Source organism: Didymosphaeria variabile (genome assembly GCF_027946475.1).
Source record: "Didymosphaeria variabile strain IMI 356815 chromosome Unknown scaffold_1, whole genome shotgun sequence".
In the NCBI taxonomy this organism is placed as follows: Eukaryota; Fungi; Ascomycota; class Dothideomycetes; order Pleosporales; family Didymosphaeriaceae; genus Didymosphaeria; species Didymosphaeria variabile.
Window position 1 is genome coordinate 1,829,455 of NW_026611620.1, and position 20,634 is coordinate 1,850,088.

General features: G+C 52.2%; 5 protein-coding genes across 5 annotated transcripts; 3 read left to right on the plus strand and 2 right to left on the minus strand.

The window, feature by feature from the left end:
- Window positions 1-405: 405 nt before the first annotated feature.
- On the plus strand, window positions 406-2,127 carry N0V89_000588 (uncharacterized protein; the record flags this gene model as incomplete). Its single annotated transcript, XM_056209409.1, has 3 exons — window positions 406-793; window positions 842-1,546; window positions 1,598-2,127. The coding sequence occupies 3 exons, from the start codon at window positions 406-408 to the stop codon at window positions 2,125-2,127; spliced, it is 1,623 nt and encodes a 540-aa protein (XP_056076231.1).
- Window positions 2,128-5,741: 3,614 nt separating this feature from the next.
- Window positions 5,742-7,109, plus strand: N0V89_000589 (uncharacterized protein; the record flags this gene model as incomplete). Its single annotated transcript, XM_056209410.1, has 2 exons — window positions 5,742-6,835; window positions 6,884-7,109. 2 exons carry the CDS (start codon window positions 5,742-5,744, stop codon window positions 7,107-7,109), a joined length of 1,320 nt encoding a protein of 439 aa, XP_056076232.1.
- An 8,306-nt stretch (window positions 7,110-15,415) lies between these two features.
- On the minus strand, window positions 15,416-16,864 carry N0V89_000590 (uncharacterized protein; the record flags this gene model as incomplete). The annotated part of the gene is made up of 1 exon (XM_056209411.1): window positions 15,416-16,864. One exon carries the CDS (start codon window positions 16,862-16,864, stop codon window positions 15,416-15,418), a length of 1,449 nt encoding a protein of 482 aa, XP_056076233.1.
- Window positions 16,865-17,154: 290 nt separating this feature from the next.
- VMA7 (H(+)-transporting V1 sector ATPase subunit F) lies at window positions 17,155-17,680 on the plus strand (the record flags this gene model as incomplete). Its single annotated transcript, XM_056209412.1, has 4 exons — window positions 17,155-17,214; window positions 17,261-17,296; window positions 17,348-17,485; window positions 17,540-17,680. 4 exons carry the CDS (start codon window positions 17,155-17,157, stop codon window positions 17,678-17,680), a joined length of 375 nt encoding a protein of 124 aa, XP_056076234.1.
- A 413-nt stretch (window positions 17,681-18,093) lies between these two features.
- NPC2_2 (Phosphatidylglycerol/phosphatidylinositol transfer protein) lies at window positions 18,094-18,737 on the minus strand (the record flags this gene model as incomplete). The annotated part of the gene is made up of 3 exons (XM_056209413.1): window positions 18,094-18,180; window positions 18,237-18,456; window positions 18,523-18,737. The coding sequence occupies 3 exons, from the start codon at window positions 18,735-18,737 to the stop codon at window positions 18,094-18,096; spliced, it is 522 nt and encodes a 173-aa protein (XP_056076235.1).
- Window positions 18,738-20,634: the final 1,897 nt, after the last annotated feature.

Below are 20,634 nucleotides of genomic sequence, written 5' to 3' on the forward strand. Positions count from 1 at the left end.
TGCTCACCCTTTCATTGGATCAAGATGCTCACTTTGTCCATTCAAGGTTGCCATCGGTTTTCTCGCACAGCCCTATCGAGCGGAGGCCCAGCCCCCGACCTGCTCCCTTCCTGTGACATTCAGTGCTAGTATGATCCTTGGTCCCGGATTGATATAAGAACTCGTTGGAGAGCCGACCAAGGCGAGCTGCGACATACGCAGGCTGTCACTTGTAGCGTTGGTATCCTATACGTGGTACAAGAGCCGGCTCGCGTGGTTCTTCCCTCTACAACATACCTTCACGGTCGCTTTCATAGCAAGCAGTCCTCCTACGCCTGTTGCCAACGACACAAACGCCCCTAGGCAGACGCCTCAGCGCGGGCATCCCAATAGTAACGCTACGCATCGAACCGTCCGCACACGATTATGCATCCCTTAACACTGTATGCCGTGGGCTTCGCGGCCTTCGGTTGGGTACTCTACCGTTTCAGTCAGGCTCTTGGAAAACGTAACGCCAAATACAATCCGCAGGGCCTTCCTGGACCGACCCTGATCCCCTGGATTGGACGTATCCATGACCTGCCCATCGACTACATGTGGTTGAAGTTCTACGAATGGGGGCAGAAGTTTGGACCGATCTATCGTACGAAGATGCTGGGAGCGAACTTTATTATCATCTCCGACGAAGACGTGTGCGAGGAGATCCTGACGAAAAAAGCCAAGATCTATTCAGACAGGCCCCAGATCAAATCCCTGTTTGATGCCAAGAGCACGTACGGATCTATGGAATACCTACCTCTCATGGGTAGGAACAGTAAGTCGTCGACGCCATCGGTCCGCTTCGTTTCTAACATACTATCAGAGTACTGGGCGCGACAGAGAAAGTTCACTCACGCGTACTTGATGGAATCCACCAACAACCGCTACTACGGTATCATGGAGCTCGAAGCAAAGCGCTGGATGTACAGGCTATTGAATGAGCCGGACAACTTCGGATTCTCCCTCGAGGACATGGCATCCAAGGTTATGTGCCAGCTTACCTGGGATGACCACACCGTTAGCGAGCAACTCACCCCTAGCGCTTGGGGTCTGTTGACACAGATGTCCCCGGCCGGTCCGATTACGAACGTCCTGACGCCTCTTTGGGACTGGGTGCCTCACATGATCAACCCGTGGAAGATTGCTGAACGAAAACGCCACGACGACCAGCAAGCATGGTGGATGGACCGTCTGGTGGCCACACGCAAGCGACTTGAGAAGGGCAAGCAGAGACTCTGCTACACACGCACATACTTGGAAACCGCCGGGAAAACCGCCATTTCGGGCGACTATGAGGCTTCTTCTGTGATTGGTATGATGGCCTTGGTTGGTATCTTCACTGTCGCTGGACCGTTGTACTACTTCCTCGTGTCAATGATTCATCATCCAGAATGGCAGAAGAAGTGCCAGGAGGAGATTGACAAGGTCTGCGGGCATCGGCCACCTACTCTTGCGGACATGCCATACCTTCCTGTCCTTCGCGCTTGCATCAAGGAAACCATGCGATGGAGGCCCAACGTACCGACAGGTAAGCGTACAGGATCCGTGAATGACCGAGCATTAGACTGACTACTCTCAGGTGTTGCGCATGAGCTCGAGGAAGATGACTGGCACAAAGGCTACTTCATCCCGAAGGGAACTCGCATCCTTCCGCTCGATTACGCGTTCCTTCACAATCCGGTGAAGTACCCCGACCCGTGGAATTTCCGACCGGAGCGCTGGCTCGAGCCGGGCTGGCCTACATATAACCCCGACCTCACGAGGTTCCCCACCATCATGGGTATGACCTCATTCGGTTGGGGCCAGCGCCAGTGCCTTGGCCAGTCCATCACTCGGGACGAGACTGTCGTCGCTTGTGGTGCTCTCGTGTGGGCATTTATCATGAAGCGAAAGATCGATGGAGCCACCGGAAAGGAAATCGAAGTTTCTACGGAGAAGTCGAACTCGCTCCTCATCGTCAAGCCCGATCCGTTCCAGATGGCCTTCGAGCCTAGGAGTGAAGAGCGAAAGCAACAGATAATTGACGAGTGGAAGGTTGCTGAGGCAAAGGATGCCGAGGAGAGGGCCGAATTCTTGAGGGCCGCAGAGAAGAAGGAGGTTATTGCATGATTTGTCAGATCACTAATGAAAAATGTTCGATTTCGAAAGATATTTGTTGCTCACATCGTTGCGGCACTTGGGCGGGCCTTCCCACAAGTGATCGCTGTAAATATCTCATTCTAGTGTCCCATTGGGACCTGGTCTTCTCAATGAAAGTTCCATCATCTCGATGTCAGTTTCGATAATTTTCGTGCGATCCACTGCTCCAAGCCCCGTTGGCCCAAGAGACTCATCGTGACTTGTCCTGGTTTCGTTGCCTCTTAGCACGGATGTTTTTCAGAGCACCCGAGTATACTACATGCGATAGTGCTGTTGTTCTTGCGCGCGTGGTCATTGAGGGGCAATCGTTTCCGACATCCGAAGGTGCCGTAGCCTGAGGTGATTACCGCAGCAAGTGGTTGTCCGTACTAGTTATTTGATGCAGAACTCCTTGCGTTGGTATATTTCTGTAGTCACTTATCGAAGTGTGTCCGATGTAGACGTGGATTATTGGTGGCACCGTCTTCACCGTAGGCAGTACGATCAAGAGAGATTTGTCTATAAGTGGCTAGCGTCAAAATAGCTTTGCGCTACGCTATCTTGGTCACAAGCTTTCCAAACTTCGAAAGTTCCGTTTCTACATTCGCGACCAGATGTCAAAAAGATGTTCTTCGATCACTGATTGAACTTATTTTGACACGTTCGCACGCTGAACGCTTGAACTCTTGTGCGAGCCGAGCCGCCGCTGATCCGCGAAGCTCATGGGGCGCGTCATCAGTTCTAGGGAACACCCTTTGCTATAGCTGAACAGCACCAGAGTCACAGCGCTCTAGTATAAGTTGCACATGCCCCTAGATCAAGGAAAGAACACTTCTATGTATCTTACAAGGGGCACAAAATGATGCAGTGAAACTCTGCCCTCGCAGTCTTACGCCCTGTGACGACAAGTATGTGCTTTTCGCATTACGGCGCCGGCAGCTTCACTTGTTTCTTTTGTGGGTGCACCCTAACATGGTCAAATATCGCGAAGAAAATTCTTCACGCACAATGGCGTCACCTTTGTGGAAACCGAAAATAAGCAAAGGATAATTTGATGCCACTTTCCGTATGCTGACGCTCAACTCTTTGCAAGATAAGGATAGAAGCCTGAAGACGCTCTCAACATGAAGGCCTCACGTGGGTCAGCGATTGTCTTACGCTGTGAACAAGTGTGTTTTATCAAGAGCAACATTCAATTGAGCGTACGTTGTAGAAGAATCATAGTGTATACATGCTGGAGAACGAGCGGTAACATAGACTACATGTCAACACCTTCTATTGCACTTGGGATCCCCACACAAGGACCCAACAATCAAAAGATTTAAAGCCCAGATGAGCGAAAATCTTTGCTTGAAAGAGAATGTGAACGCATGAAGCATGCGATGCGGCACGGGATGTCGGGAGCGGTGTCGGCAATCCCGCGCTGCACGTAACGAGCGAGGAAGACAACGGCATCCTTGCAAGTGAGAACCGGGCAGCTTTCAAAATATCACTTAGACTACATTGATCCAAATATCCTCAGTCAGCTTATGAGATCTTCGTACCTGCCTTGTTCTCTCGCGAGACTGAACGCAACTCCAGTAGTGATCCATCATAGCTGTGATCCTGATACGAATGATATTCAGCCGGTACAGCTTTGGAGTAACGATGTGACAAGCCAGAAAGTGTGAGTAATCCCACCATCGACAGAGCACATTGTCCTTTCTCACGAATGCTTGGCCATGCGCATCATGGTCAAACGGAACTCTTTTATACAATGTCTTGTGAGGTACGCACAGATGATGGATATTGTATGATATGAACCAGCAGTATCTGGAAGATGGCGATATATTGCAGAAGATCTAGAGACTACCAGTACCACGGTATGATGAAGCACTGACTCGTGTGAAGTGGTGGACGTTTCTACCAGGTCAGGGCTGGGGAAGAGGCGATCCACTCGTGAGACTTTTCCAAATCTCATTGAGTAAGAAACACAGAGACGGAGCACATGAGTCCCACGTTGTTATCGACCCCATCTGTTCTGTGGGGCTTTGGAGCAATCATGGTGGTAGGACATGATGCAATCGCCCATGTACCCGTGTGATGGGACACTACACGGCTGCCTATTGCCGGTGCATTTGGTCCAACGCAGTTATCTGACCGAACAAAGCCAGGTTGTGTGTGGGGTCGTGGGGACGAGCCAGGCGCATGTGGTGGGTCAACGTAGCATGGAGGGCGCCCGCATTGGAAGCTCATGCACGAACAACGTATGACGAGTCGGGATATCTTCAAGGTGCTCTAGCTTCCCACAACGCATTGTGACGCATAAACGGAAGTGAAGGTAAGAGGCAGCTATTTTGTTAACATGAGGGCCGCGGAGCGCTCTGGTAGCGATGTTGGCAGAATATGACCCAAACACGTTGTGAGATTTGATTGGCCCGATGCGTTCTGCGCAGCTGCTGGGACGGGGGATCCTCATCTTCGCTAGGGGCGACGGAACAAGGCCTGCAGTCTTCAAGGAACTCGGGAAGCTTTGGTAGACTTGTCAGGTTCGCCATGAGAGGCAGTGTCTGCGATGGCCCCGGGTGTGAGTGGGTCACGTGGCATAACGAATGCGGGGTGTTTCTGACTTTGCGCTTGCAATGCACTCGACCGATCGGAGCACCAATGGGACAATGTGTGAAATTTCCGCGTCATTTACGTCGATGAGAGGTGTGCAGTGGCTTGCTGGCAGAGGACCAGGTGTCGACCAAGCAATGGCGAGGCGCACGAATACGGCGGTGGCACCGGGGAGTACAGATGGGTGCCTTGGGACAGTCGACTCCCAGGTCGCAAGTGACGCAGCGTCTGCTGATGATGGAGAGACAGAAGCCGCAGGTCGAGACTTTGTCCGGTGCAGCACGTGGAGCTGGTGATCAGCGCGGCTCAGGCGGACGCCAGCGGCGGGAGGGAGGCTCGCCTCCTTCCACGTCGGGCGAGGGTCATCCCAGCAGCCTCCAGCCCACCGTCTTGCTGTGTCCGGCGTCTTGTTGCAGGGCGGACGCGGTCAGCCCTGTGGAGCAAGCCCCAACATGGCCGTCGAAGAGGTCCTCCTGGTATCCAAGTCCCTCGGTCGCAGGCTGCAAAAGGGAGGGGCGGGGGCTCGCATCGATTCGCCAACGAGGCGCTGCGCTGCGCACCTGGACAGCATCGGGGATCGCTATGCCGTCGCGGTCTAGCGCTGAGTCGTGAACAGCTCCCATTTGACCGTGTGCACTCGACGACCGAGCCCATGTCTTACCGCTCTCCAACGGTCGAAGGCAGGCCTTCATCCCACGCAGCTGCTGCGCCCTCGGAGACACCAGCATCCTTCACCGACCCCTGCGTGCCGAACAGCCTGCCACCCTGCCTATAGGGTATATCCTTGGTCCGCCTCGTGTACGTGCCGCCCAGCTCACTCCACCCGTCGTCCTTCGCGAAGGCACCCGACCACCTCGACCACCGCGGCCTGCACTCGGAGAATCATTCTACTTATACGCCGCGAGCACCTCCGCATGCCGGCTCCACCTAAAACAATTGCAATTGCACCGCAGTGGATCCTGACTCCATAAACTCCGCGCTGTCGGTGTCTTTCTGTTATTCCTACCATGGCACGGACTTGCGATTCCAGCCGAAGTCACTCCAGCAGAAGTACCACAATCAGCTCTCGACGCTCCAACGACACTGCACCCACCGAATACAGTGCCCGCCCCGCAGTGCCACGTACGGGGACCTGCCTCGGCCGCGTAGAGGGGCATTCACGCGACTACTTCGCGACTGAAGCCACCCTCGACCGACGCACATCGGTCGACACATACGCCTCCACGTCCGAGGAAGACCTCGCCCATGACTTCGACCATGTCCCCGAATACCATGTCCCACAGTATACCCACGATCCGCTTCCCGTCGATGCCATTCCCACCACCCCTCGTGACTTTGCAGACCTCTTCCCCACATCGAAGCGCATATCCATCCGTCACGATGACGCTACAATCGACGGGAACATGAATCTGCGCGTCGATACCCAAGTGGAGGAACATAATCGGAACAAGCAAAGTTACACTCTGTTCCATTTGCGCATGCACGACTTGCGCACTCGCGAATTCTCCTTGCGTCGCTACTGCAGAGACTCCGGCCGCGAGGTCTGCCACTCCATCCGGAAGTACCAGAAGCCGCCGTCAGAAAAGCGCCCGGTCTTGCAACGTGCGAGCACTGCCCTCGCCAATTTTCGCCACAAGCCAGATTCCCGTCCCTCGACGGCGGCAGGCCTCAAGCGCTCCGATTCTGGTTACGAATCCGAACATGGCCTGCATGTAGATGAGAATGAGTCACGGCCCCAATCGGCAGGCTACGCCAAAGGCCGCGCACTGCTGCCTACCAACACACTCAAATTGGAATTCTCAAACTACGCCCACATCGATGTGAAGCGCAGAGGTGCCCATGGTGGCAAACGGTACGTCTTCGAGTACTGGGGTCACAATTATGCGTGGAAACGGGTCGTTAAGCAGGAGAATGATCACGAGAGCGTCTCCTACTACCTAGTTCGTTCGGACAATGAATCGGAACCTTTGGCCCATATCAGTCCCGTCCGGTTGACGCATGACCAAGCACGCGAGGAGGCAGCAAGAGGGGGCTGGATTCCGCCTTGTTATATGCGCATAACCGACGAATATATCCTAAAGTCGAACAGTGATATCTCCGAGTGAGTACGAGAGCGGCAAGACGCATTTATACAACTAACATGCTCTAGTGTCGTGGTTGCAACCGGCCTGATGGCACTCGTCGACGACTGTATAAAGCGACGTTTCCATCAGAAACAGTCCACTCAATTGCACATACCCCTTATTCGGAATAAACTGCATCTGGATTACATTGGCCCAAAGCGGTTGATCGATGAGATGTTCAATCGTGCCAGCCGCAACGGCCCGCCAACCAGACAGCCGTCTGCGTTACGCCGACCCGCCACGCAGACTTAGTGTTTTGCATCGAGCCTCAGATTGAATTGTTAGAGATCCATTCCACTGGAGTGGTACCCTTAGCGGTTGCACGCGTTTCTCGTACATATCTCCTCGCCGTCTGCCGTATTGTTTGTTGTTGCGTTGGGAACCGCATGTGCATCGGAACTTGGCGTCTAGCGTCTAGCGTTTGGGTATGCATAGCGGCCACAGAAGACGAGTCGATGTCATTGTTGCTTTTCCCGGATCAGGATGATGATCGGATATTCTTCGCAGCATGGCGACAGGGCATAACTGAGTTTACGAGTCCCTGGGCTATCATCCAGGTTTTTATACGAGTTGATGACTCCTATGATAATGCAAAATTCGAGCAGCGCGCTCACTCCTCACCTCTTGCGTTTTACACTGTCGCCTTCATTGCCCAGGAAGCTATGAAGATCGACGAGACACCCGGCATACACACTAAACGGTTCTAGATTTGGCATATACTGAGGATTTTGTCTCATGATATTTCGCATGACAGCCAAGTAGGTACCCGTGAAGATTAACCCTCGTAGCATCTATACCCGTTCAAGATCGCAAAGATCGCACATGCCATTGAAACGACGCCAACGAACTCCCTCCCAGTAACGATCTCGCAGCTTTCGCGGTTTGCTGCAGTGGTCTCTTCCAACCCCGTCCTACCAGGCAATGCTGACTGTTGACAGATGTGCAGCCTTACGCCGTGAGAACGTTGATGCCAACACATAGTGCATAGATCGGCTCCATGCAGAGTATCATGGCTGCCACCGACCGTCTGGGTTGAGTCTATCCTAATTCAATTGGACTTGCCTAGAGGTTCACAGCTCGGGCCGTCCGCACGGCAATCTGCCATGGGTCGGCGCCCAAGATGCTCCCGTAACGACTTCGATACCGGACCTTCCAGCTGACTACGGAAGAAGGAATATGCATGAAGCCTATAGACACATGTGCCAGTATCTTCTGATGTACTTATAAGTGGAGCGCATCCTCTCGCAAGTTTCCAGCCTCATCAGAAGCAGTACGTCTCCTCGCTTCCGTTCTCGTTCTGGTTCTACGAGCTTCAACATCCCTATCAGTTCCAGCCTTCCTTTCCCAAAACAGTTATCACTATGCCTGCCCCCATTGTTCCCCAATCTGCATCGGCTGTCCAAGGACATTGGGCTCAGCGCCTTCGAGGTATGTGCAGCTGGGTCTGCGATGGACTACAAGATTTGCCAACTAATCACCTACTGTAGATCATTGCAGCGTTCGAAACTTAGGAGAGCCTACCTGGCAAGACGTTAGCGATCGTCGCGGTGAGTTTTCGCTTTGATGTTCCCTTCCTCGCTATATGATCGTGTCCGGCATATCTTGGCCATCCACGTCAAATTGAACCTGACTCTCCTCTAGGAGGTCGCACGGCTTGGAGCAGTATTGTTTTGATTCAAGGCGCTTCTTATTCTGCTCGTTTTTGGTACTCTGGCGAGCGTCTCGAGCAGGCACGAGAAGATGCCGCCGAGGTAGCCCTGCGCCAGATGACAGGATACACCAAGCCTAATCAGCAACCACCACCGGCTAAGTGAGTTCTTCTTTCTCGAGACGATATTTTACTCACTCCGGGTCAGTTACTACGCCCAAAACGCGTAGAAGAACTTCACAGGAAGGTTCAGTCGCAAGGCAAGAGGTGTGCCAGCAGGCGATCAGGATGATCGATGGAGGTGCCGGACTCGAAGAAAACAGGCCAATTCTGATGTGGCTGGGGGACACGTAGTTTCTCAAACGAATTTCGGTTATTGTTCCAGTGTGCTAATAGCTTGTATGTCCACTCATAGTCGATTCCAATAGCTATGAGCTTGACGGAAGCCTACACGAACACCGTTGATCTGCTTCCTGGATATGATGTGCGTCCTACAATCTGCACAATTTGGCCACGTACTACCATTGACGACTTAGCGTGACTAGCTGCATGCAACTGACAATAGCCTTGCGTTACAAGGAGGTTGGATGTGCAGCTCATCAAGATGAACGTCTGCAGCCTCGAACTTAGCGTGGCGCTAGGCCAGCTAGGGCTCAAGGTACCACAGAGAGTAGCTGACACTACCTTCTATTTCCCTCCATGCTTTACTTCAATCTCTCATATCCGTACAAGCACTTTTTCTTTTCCATTCTCCTTGCGTACTTTCGTAAGGAATGCGGGGTAAACTCCGGACCGATCGGCTGGTTCAGTCGACTGTACGGTGCACAAGGCTGGCGGCCATACTTTGCCGCAACTTGGCAGCATGGCCACGACATAAAAAATGTACTATAACCTTACGGACGGAATCAGGTGTTCATTAAGATGGGCGTATCGCGCGGGATCCAGCTGTATTCGGGCCGCTGGCTAATGGTTCGGTTTGACTCGGGGCCCGAACGTATCACCCATCGTCCAGGGGTACATCCTCCGAGGGATGCTTGGGTTGAAGGTACTACGTAGTTGCGCCTAGGGGCCGGAGAGTCATCTACATTCTAGTGCGTGCGCTCTGTTACGATATCAATTTTCTCGTATACTCGTATATACCATCGTTAGCACATTCGTCTTGCTCATGATGATCGCTACATCCCGAGATCTATATTCGCAATTTTCTGGTGCCTCGACATGGCCGGCTACCAATCTCGTGCCGCCCCTTACCGGTCAACTCCACCCTATCGACCGCAGGACTTACTTCACTCACCAAACCAGGCAAGTCCTCCACTGTCCATACTATGCATAGAGATCCTGGTTATTGTTTATCGAGGCTTCGCTTGCGGAACTGGCTTCTCCCCCGAAACGATCCCAAGTTACGCGTCTTGTGTAGTCCTTCGAAACATAGACAGGCATGCTGCATATACAGATTGCTTTGTTGGCGTGGGATAAAGCCAATGGCTCTGCACACCTCAAGGCTACGAGCCAACCGCCGTGGATGCTGTCTGCCTGATTTGTCGGTTTGCCAAACAGCTCGTTTCGTGGCTCGAACATCATTCGATTAACGGTTGGAGCACCTTCGCTGATCACTGCCCTGCAGGAGTTGAGGGGGCCAGGGTTAAGCTTCTTTGTGTATAGGATGTGTGCTTCACGTGGGGGGCTGCAGAAGGCTCTGACCGGCAGCAGTGGGGCAAGCACAATGCAGCTTTGCTCCTTCCAAGCTGCTGCGTAATTAGGAGGCCCACTCGGCACACCTGAGTTGTAGGCTCTGTAGTAGTAGAGACCTTCCACCACAAGGCAGGCTGTCAAAAGCAACATCAATTGCCTTCGACCTAGACACCCAATCGCGGCAGTGCCGAAGCTCGTAGGCGCTACTGCTCCCAAGCATCACCCTTACGTACTGTCTCTGGGGCCAACTGCAAACAAACAGCACGGTATGGCCAGCCGAGCAACACCGAAAGCGCTGCAAGAGGATGTGCAGTCCTTCTCAGCTCGCGGCTGATAGTTCCGTGAACAAGGCCACGATTCGTGATCCTCACAATCAGCAGGCTAGTGACCCCTAAACCGGTTGTGCGCAAGTGCAGGACCACTGCCAAAGCATATCTATTCCAGGAGCATACTGAATGTTATTCACGGCTCAATCGAGATGAGAGGGGGGCGACGGGCAACGTGTGTTCAAGCAATGATGCGCCACTTCTGAACAACGCTCGCCAGATCCAAAGGCACAAATGTTGCGACCACTGTGAGGACAGATCAGTGCTTGCACAAAGTCAGCTCAATTCTTTGACTCGGAAGACTGGTAGCATGAGTGCAAGAAAACGAGTAGACTGTTCTACGGCTGCAAGTGTCCGTGCAAAGCTCGCAGCTGGTACGTCCTGCGGCGGATAGGGCTTGATGCGTCCTGTACGAAAATCAACTGCAGTCACACAAGTCTTGAGTCAGTGCTAGTGCTAGTTAAATAGAACATAAAGATTCCAGATACACTATGAATAGAATGTCACGGAGATCTGAGAAGAGCGGACGGTACATTGTAAGACGCATTCGTGATCGGGCCGATGCTTGTCCTGTGGGAATGCTCAGGCGCAGGGGCACTTCGTTGGTTTTCACCCCTTCTGCCCTAGGCGCCTCTCGTCTGCAGGCCTACACCTCGCCTCATCGGGGCATATGCTGTCTCATTGACGCAGTTGACCTTTACTCTTCCTGCTCGGCTACTTGACTGCATCACGAATCCTCGGAGCGCATAGTCATCATCGATTCCTACGAGCTTCAAATCTCCAACGGTTCCGAGAGGCGCAGAGTAACACACGACAAACGAAAGCAGACCATGGCCATTTGAATGCACTGCAGCGAATGCCACAGTTAGCCTGGGCCTCAGACTTCAGATATTGAGACGCTGGTAAACGACAACGTGTTCTGGGCTACAACGCTCAGTGGAAATTGGGCGGCATCGACAAGCTGTTTACGTCCCCCGTCTTGCTGTCATACGTTGAACATCGCAGCTGTGCGCAACGGATCACTATCTGGATCTACTGGCATCTAAGCACCTAAAAGCTCACAGTCACAGTCCGATTAGAACTATCGAAGTACCATCGTCCGCTGTCCACAGTCGCAAACGTTCCCATCGTCGCACCGCGCCTACCTCTCACCGAAAGCTCATACCTTCACCATCACAATACTCTGGGGATCAGTCACACTACAAGGAGGACGGTACTGTGCACTGTGGCGCAGCTTCAGGTGTTCATCGTCGCCAACGTAGCCCTCAGAAAGCCCTTGAAAAGCACCGCTACATTGAAGTGTATTACTGTAGCTTCACTTTGTGTTATGACACCTTCGTGCTCAGGTAATCTTGGATATCCAAGGCTCATCGGCTGACTACGGCTCGACCATCAAATGGTCGTAAGAGCACAGGAACGACCGAACTTCCAAAGTTTTCGAAGACGCTAGGGGCTGTACGAAGACTCCCCCATTCCGCCCTCGCCACGCCAACGCAGCTCAAACTTTATCGAATGCCGCTAGGCCCCCACGATTTATACTATAATACCTCCGATTCGATGTGTATGGGCTGAGCAGTTGCGTTCTTCGAACTATGAACACGACTGACAGTATAGGCCGTACAACTATGATCGGTCGTCTGTAGCGTGCTGTCGAAGCAACGTCGACTTGGCCATCGGAGGGTTGCGAAATCGAGCGTGGGAAGTCTTCGAGACAGAAACGTACGGCAGAAGCAATCGCAGATAATCGCGCTCTTGCTCATTCAAGGTTTGCTAGAACAGAGGCGATGAGACTGCGGCAAGTGAACCAGACTCAAACATGAGGAGCGAATGGCACCGAAAAGAGAGATCCTTCCTCGCTACGTCGAAGATACCAATAAGACGAAATCTCGAATACCGGCACGCATAATCGGGCACGAAGCCATATCCGTCCATCGCTCTTCATAAGGCTTTCTCGATCCGTGTACAACTTCTCGAAGCTTGTCACCTGCAGTACTACGCACACACATAAGGAAGCAAGTAACCGAATGATTCACCAGTCGACAGTCGCATATCGGATCGTTAGCCATGGACGAACGAATCCGTGCGTAAACATTATGCGAAACGCTAGTACAAGAACGCGTCCAAACATCTCCCATCGCCAATCCTCCCAGCATCCGAAATTCGGTCTTTGACGAAGATTCTGTGACACACATAGTTTCGTTTGCCTACAGACGTGAAATATCTCGGCGGAACGGACATGTTCAATACTCATAGACCGTGCCAGTGAAGCGTTGAAAGTCAGAAAGCTTGAGTCGAACCACCAACTTGATGATGTTGAAGTTTTCCGCGCCGTGTTCAAGCTAGGGCAGATAAACAGCACTGGTCGTCCCGGTTCAGTCACTGAATCGTATCCATCTACGTCTGTTCCGATGCCCGGAATATGAGCTGAACGGTGGTGACACCCGCGAACAGAGCGTTGGTACATATGTGTGGGAAGGCGATACGGTGTGACTACCAAGTGCTCAAGCTGGCCACATCAGTTACGCATTCGATGGACAGACTTGATGGCAACAGTCTGCGTATGCATCATTCTCTTGTCGAGTATTTTCAGCAACGCATACGAGGCAACTGTCGACATCCCGATAGCATGTTTGCGCAAGTATCTACCTTTCCACCCAATGCTCTGCATTATTCATGATATTATAATAGCTCCGCCTCATAGCTTATCTTTAATGACGAATGAATGCATAAATGCACAAACATTCCACATGCCACGATATAGAAATTATTCTGATGCCTTGTCAGGAATCGCAGAGACACATGTCGCGTCGACGACCCCACGCAAGAGCACCGACAGTGATTCCGTGGAATCCAATGAGCAGTCGCAGGGAGACCTTCCGCAAGTCGCCACGTCGAAGGGTCGCGTCCAAGACGAGGCTGCATACCGTACATTGGTCCCTGTGCTCTGGGTGCAGATGGCTCGGGCCGACTTGGCGAAAATGCACACTCGTACAACATCATTGCTTTGTGCTATGTATACATGTGCTCACTAATCAGCTCGCTCAGAAGGAATCCGCATACGAGAAGTTTATCATACGCATTTTCTTCGGTATAATTTTGTAAAATCAATCTATCACGAAGAGACTGGCTAGTCAAACTTCAAGGAAGTGCAATGAAGATGTTTACATGAAGTCCGACGGACTCACCTGTATGCAAGCGGATTAACGCCGTATGCACTGTTTCCACATTACGAACCGACCCACTGGCGCTCACCGCTTGACGGTTGTGCCCGCCAACGTGCAGGATCGATCCCCATCTGGGCGGTTCATGTGTTTGACTCAGTATCTAGAACATCTCCACGGGTTCCCAGGTGACTACTCTACTCGAAGCAATCGCTCTTATTACAAACGGTCTATCACTCATTGCTCATGAGGGTAAGCTCAAGCTCAGTATCACTGAATCATCCAGAGTAGGACCGTATTAGAAGGTTTCAAACGCACAAGGAAACTTTTGACAGTGGTAATCACTTTGCCGAATAGTAAGTCTAGGTCTTTCTGTGTTTTAGTCATGCGTACAAATGCTAGTTATCCACCATCCCTTATACGAGACCCACACAATGCTACTAATACATGTTTAAGGCGGAAACAAGTACCGAAATATGCCTGACATTGTCACTTCGTCCACTTGCCGTAGCTGCTACCCAGAAGCGGCCTCCAAGAACGCGACATGTAACCCTCGCTGGTACTACCACAATATGTATACTCTTTCCTCTTATGAATGATCAATGGCAGGGAAGAGAGCGACAAGCTGGTTCTCTCAAAAGCCTCTCGCATCAGAAGATTTTAGACAGAACTCCAAAAAACCCATAGAGGACAAATGGCGCAGTAGTCCCGCGCGTTCATCAAGATACATAGCTAAATTGAATCCTAGTTGTATTTCATCTAGTTCATTGATAAATCCACATCTTAACGATGATGACAATGACATCTACAAATCTGATCAATTGAAGTGCATAGACGCCGCTTTCCACAACACGGCCTACCGCTGACACCCTACGCAATTCTCTTCGAACCTCCCAGGCAGTTTGTGCCTCCACCTATTCTGCAAAACACACCTGCGCTTGATCTTAGAGGTTTTCACTCATCCTCGCAACGATCTTCCCCTCTTGAATGCTATGCTGGCCTCCCCGTTACCTCCCAAGAGAGATACTTCCTCGCCCACCCTGCAATTTCACGGCTACTTCATCACCATCCATATCTCGAAAACCGCTTATGTTCACAGATCTTCCCATTTACCTCCGCGCGCCAGCCTTTCCCTCCCTTACTCAGGCGCCCCTCTTCCCACGAACGAGATAAATACTTTTCACCCCCAACCCAACACAATCCACCCGGTCCGCCAAGCGCACGCCAACTTTTTGAAGCAGTGCTCACCACCTAGCCCATCATGAACCGTACTACGCATATACTGAACGCCCTCTTTTCGATCAATTTCACTACCACCTGCACCGCCCGCAGCGCAGAAATCACTCTACAGCTTCTCCACACCTCTACTTCCGTACCGCACTTCAACGTGAAAGCCTCGGTTCTGCTCATCAATTCTCTCTCAGTACGCGGCAGCGTAACCTTCACAGACTCCATCACACATGAGACCACTCTGCACAAAGTGAAATGACCAATGCGATCTCTAGGCTGAACAAGTAAATGCTAATAAAAACAATGTGGGTATTTTGCAAAATGTACAGTAAAAGAAACAACCCTCCACAGGCAGATAGGGGTATAAATGTACAGTGGGAATGTGCTGTATCAAGATGTAGCCATATCTGTGAAGACATAGCCGCACCTGTTCAAACAAGCCTTTACGATGAAACAGTCGCTGCCACACCCTCATCTAAGCATGTCCGCCGTGATGCACATCTAGAACCGTCCACTCTCCCTCCTCATGTTCCCCGCACCCCCATTCCACCTCGCAAATCTATCCGCCGCACTAATTGTGCCATCACTGCCCGACGCCTTCAACCCCGCACCAGGCATACTGATCCTCTTCAACGGGCTGCCCTCTCTCCGCACAGGCGTCCCCGTTCTTCGTTCAACACCATGACCACCAAGACTTTCCCGCCCTCGATCCTCGCGATCACGCACGAAGTTTGTAGAAGCCGACTTACGCAGCGGCGAGTTCGCGTGCGAAAAGACACCGAGGCTGCCTCCATCGCTGCCGGTGGCTGAGGGCCGGTATTGAGGCTGTGCTTGCGACTGGCGGAAAGGGTTGGGTGTGTGGGAGGGGCGTATGGGCGAGGAGAAATCTGCACCGGTTGCGGTGGAAGTTGTGGAGTAGTTTGCGTTCGAGTTCGAGTACAGTCTACCGGACGGTGTCTGGGTTGCCGAGCGGAGATTATCAGGGTCGTATTGCGAGGCGTATGCAGGGTTTGGATTCGTCCGGAAGGTACGATTAATGATGGTGGTCGGGGTGTATGTGGTGATTTGGGATGCGAGGTCATCGCTGCTGCCGCGGACGCCTACGCTGGAGTCTCGAGACCGGTTCTTCGAGATAGCTTGGATGCCGACGTCGCGGTATAATTTTTGTGTCGATGGGTGTACGAACTTGTTGTCGTACTCGTGGAGGACTTCGCGCTGAATGACGGCGTTGTCGCGGATCTGGCTCGCAAAGGAGGAACGTATGAGCCACAGTGAAAGGGAAAGGAAAGCGCCGATGGCGATGGTGGTGACGACCCTGATGCTCGGTTGCTGGTCCATGGGTGGCACCGGGAGGTTCAACCAGTAGATGGCGACATGTAGCGGACTGAAGAGACAAAACATATCCAGACAAAACGGGTTCGGGTCCCAGACAGAAATTTCCCATACATCTCTGCCAGCGTCTGGGTGAGCGCGCGAGTCTGCGGAACCAGGACTCAGGAGGGTCTGGAAATATCGCAGTGGTGTTACGGCGGCGGGCGAAGAATCTACTCGCACTCTGTGCGCAGATGGCGTAGACGGAGCGGTCTCGATAGGCTGCTCGAACAGGCGGTAGTGCCGCTTCTTGTAGAAGGTGACGAAGCTGTTGAAGACGGCGATGATCGAAAGAGTCGTCACAGCGAGCTTAGAGAACCATGTAAACCAACCTGGACCATTGTTTGAGCCTAGTAGTATGTCGTCGTTGCGGGGACCGCTAGCTGTGTTGGCCTGCGCAATGATATAGACCAAGTTGAAGACGAAGCCAATGATGAATGCGTAGTCTTTGGCGAAGTCTTCCCAGTCATTTGTGTTCAGCTCTTCGTAAATCCACAGTAGCCAGTCGTGGACGTCGAGGTAGGCCTTGACACGCTCCATGAGCGGCGCCTTGCGGACGAGGCGTTCGCGGGGTGGCATCTTGTTGAGGTGCGGTTCAAACGGCGGGTGTACAGCGAAGAAACCGGGCGATTAAAGTTCGAGGTGGTTATATTGAGGTATTCAGTACAAGAAAGCAAACCTGGACTCACGGCATCGCGCGCCGCGATGTCTGAGGGAGCAGTGAAAGAAAGAGCAAAGGCCGTAAACAAGCAGGCACGGAACATTGTTGTTCCGGGGGAGCTGCTGCCCGCCCATGACGACGGTAGCTGCCCTCCGAGCCTAGGCGTCTCCAAGCTGCCCATACGCAGCGTGTACCAACCTACACCACCATGTCAGCTTCTACAGCCCAATACAAGGACCGCCAGTTCCTCGCTGTCATTGGCGATGAGGTATGCCATTGGATTGCCGTGCCACTACTCCGTTAACAGCTCCCAGGACACGGTAACGGGCATGTTGCTCGCCGGCGTCGGGGTATGCTTGTCCTCAGAATCGCGTAAAAGCGAGTACTAAGAACCCTTGCAGCACGTAACGCAGCCTCCGGATTCGCAGAAGAACTTTCTTGTAGTGGATGCGAAAACGCAGAACGCCGACATCGAAGCCGCATTCGATCGCTTCACGCAGGAGCGCAAGGATATTGCTATCCTTCTCATAAACCAGCATGTACGACACTCGAAAAACAAGAAGAGGCAAAGGGTGTGCAGCTGACTTGCGCAGATTGCGGAGCGAATAAGGCACCGAGTCGAGACTTACACCGCCGCTTTCCCGTCCCTTCTTGAGATACCCTCGAAAGACCACCCCTACGACCCCGACAAGGACAGTGTGCTCAAGCGGGTGCGAAGACTGTTTGGAGAGTAGGCTAATGTACAAAGAGAGGCGAAGGTCTTGGGTGGTGGGCATATATGGCACTGCATCTGTACACAAGTCTTATCACGATTTGAAGATATCCAGTTCAGCACGAACGAAAACAAGTCCATTATTTCATGACAACATGACTCATGCGTAGCAATTACAGAACCCAGCTTTACTTAAGATTGACAGACAATGGATATCTCGCTCAACTTGAATGCAAGAGCCAGCACGTCGACCTTTGACAACTCGACCCACCAGAACAACCCGACAAATGTTCACTTAAAGCTCGTTCCTCAACCGATTCTGCATGATATTCACACCCAGCCCGGACATTGAAAAGTGCCGCTTCCCTACTTTCACAGATCTGGAACGCGTTCAGATACCCCTCGTTCGCGTCAAGGGCAGCCGCCGTGGAGTGTTTACCGATGGAAGGTGATCTCAGCCGTGAGGCAGGTGATGTCGTCTCCGTCCTTGGTCTTGACTTCCGCCTTGACATTGTACTTGCCCTAATGTAGCTATTAGCATAGGGGATCTCTTGTGCAGATATGATTAGGGAATGTACCGGAGGGATCTGCTGAGGAAGATCAACATCCTTGGTGAGCTTCATCTCGCCCTTCTTCAATGGGCATTCCAAGTCTGCCTTTTTCACCGTCTCGCATGTGTCGGCGTCCTGGTTGATCAGGGTAATCAGATTGTTGTATCGGACCGTGAGGTGCATTTTTGAGCCCTCCTCGACCTGCTTCTGGAAGTCGCCCTTGGCTGTGATGCTGAGAGTCTGGCCCCTGCAAGATTTGTGTTAGTTCAGACGTCCCAGGCCTGAAGTTTGGAAAAGCAACACTGTTGCTCACGATCGCAAGACGTACGGTAGAGGTGGGTTAGGGTCCAGATCCACGTTTTCAATGTCTAGGATGTAGTCCTTGGGGTCTGCGCAGAAGTACAGAGGATTGTCGCCCGGAACCTTTAAGTCCTCGTTGATCACGGCCTGGTTGCCTTGAATCCATGACGGGCTCGCTGAGACGGATACAGCGCTGGTGGCGGCGAGAAGGACGGTAGAGACCTTCATGACAGTGGTGGTATCCTCGACGATGCGCGAATTCGGGAGAAGAGATCGAAAGCTGCAAGTATGGATTGCGCAGCTGTGGAGGACTTGAGGTCAAGGTCTGGAGTTGCCGCAGCGATAGCGCAGTCGTGATGCTGGGGCTGGGCTGGGGCGAGTGGCCCGTGCAGCCCGCTAACTGCGTCATTTGGGGTCAGGTGCGAACGGGCGCCTACGCCGAGCCGCCTCGGCATTCACCGCCGCACCGTGCATTCCAGAGGTCTTTATGTATAGTCGTCTTCCAACGAACCCCAATGACCTCTAGCAGCTATAGTATTGGACAGTACGAAAGATCTGGGCCACCTTCCCGAATGATGAAATGGGTAGGTTGGCGACAAGCCCGATCGTAATCACCCTCAGAAACGAATTGAATGGCGCGAAGAGAAGTGATGTCTTGACCTGGTTTTGAGACTCTACGTAGGCGTCTCAAATAGAAGCTGCGGTCCGACCATGAAAAACGATCTACAAAGTTCGGCAGTGTTGCCTGGAATGCTTTCCAACGAGTAGACAGTGGGCGTCAATAATCGGTACTATCAACGCCGGTGGAGCACTTCCACGCAAAAGATTCACGGGTGCGGATTATCGACCAGCTGAGGATCTAAGTGAAACGGCACTCGAGCTACTGATTCAGAATGTATCAGGTCCGACAACGAGACTTAACAGACGAGGGAGTCGGCCACGAGGTCACGCAAGCATTCAAATCGATGAAGGTGCATAAAGCAAGGCCAATGAGTATGGAGAATGAATCGTTGCTTTTGGCGGCGTGAAGCGCCTCGATCCAACCGATAGTACCCAATGCGGAGTGAACTCAATGCTTGTCGGAGGACTCGCCATGCCACTCACCTTCGAACCATTTCCGGCCAGTTTGGCCAGTAGCGACTGATGCCACAGTTTTTGATGATGCGAGCGCTGGAGCGGAAGTAGCCGTGCCAGCCAGAGTAAGCGTAATCAACCCATGAGTGACCACGGCAACCTTGGAATGGCCGGACCCATGGTTGAAGAAGAAACCACTGTAGGAGCTGTCGCGAAAGACACGGTCTCGACTTAGAGCGCTGATTCTAGTGAGGCCTGTGAAAGTCGGTATGGGAATTGTCGAAGACGATAGAGGAGTCACAAGACAAGTTTGATATTGAATCCTTTGGACCACAAAGTCGAGAGACTTGGCTTTCTAGAAGAATGATTATTTGAAGTCTAACCTGCTCTATGTTGCATGGAAAAGAGATGATGACAGCGCCCATGCTATTACGCGTCCTTAAAATTTTGGGATGGGAGGCACCTACTTCCTGGCCGTGTTGCAAGAGGCGAGCAAAGTGCTGATTCATTTAGACTCCTGCAAGACGAGTTTGAACAGTTTCTACCAGGCGTCACTCTGGACACCACTAACGTGCCTCATTCATCTGGGGGATTGGGTACCAGAGTGTTAGAGGCTTGGGGTTTGCATCACTAAGGTCTGACGCTCAATGCTCGCATAGTTCGTATATCGTGGACGGTGCAGAAGCTTTCGGTACCAGTGATAATGGGCTTTGGACAAACATCGACTATCCTACACAAAACCCTCTGCGCAGTACCTAGGTAGTTTTAAACTTTATGCAAGAAATCGTCCAAAGATGTCGCAGGCTCTGTGAAGTTGAGTCAAATTCATCTGCCTGACGATGGTCACGCATATTATCCCGTCGAGACATACAACAACACCATACGCTTCATAGAATTATACAAGTAATCACGGTGCGGGTGCTTTTTCGAGTTCGTCGGACAGCATCACGCAGACCTCTTCACAGGCCCCGTTCACAGACTCCCATCTCAAACCGCGGCTACACACAGTCCTAGCACGGAGCCAGATCACCAACAACTGACCAGCTCACCG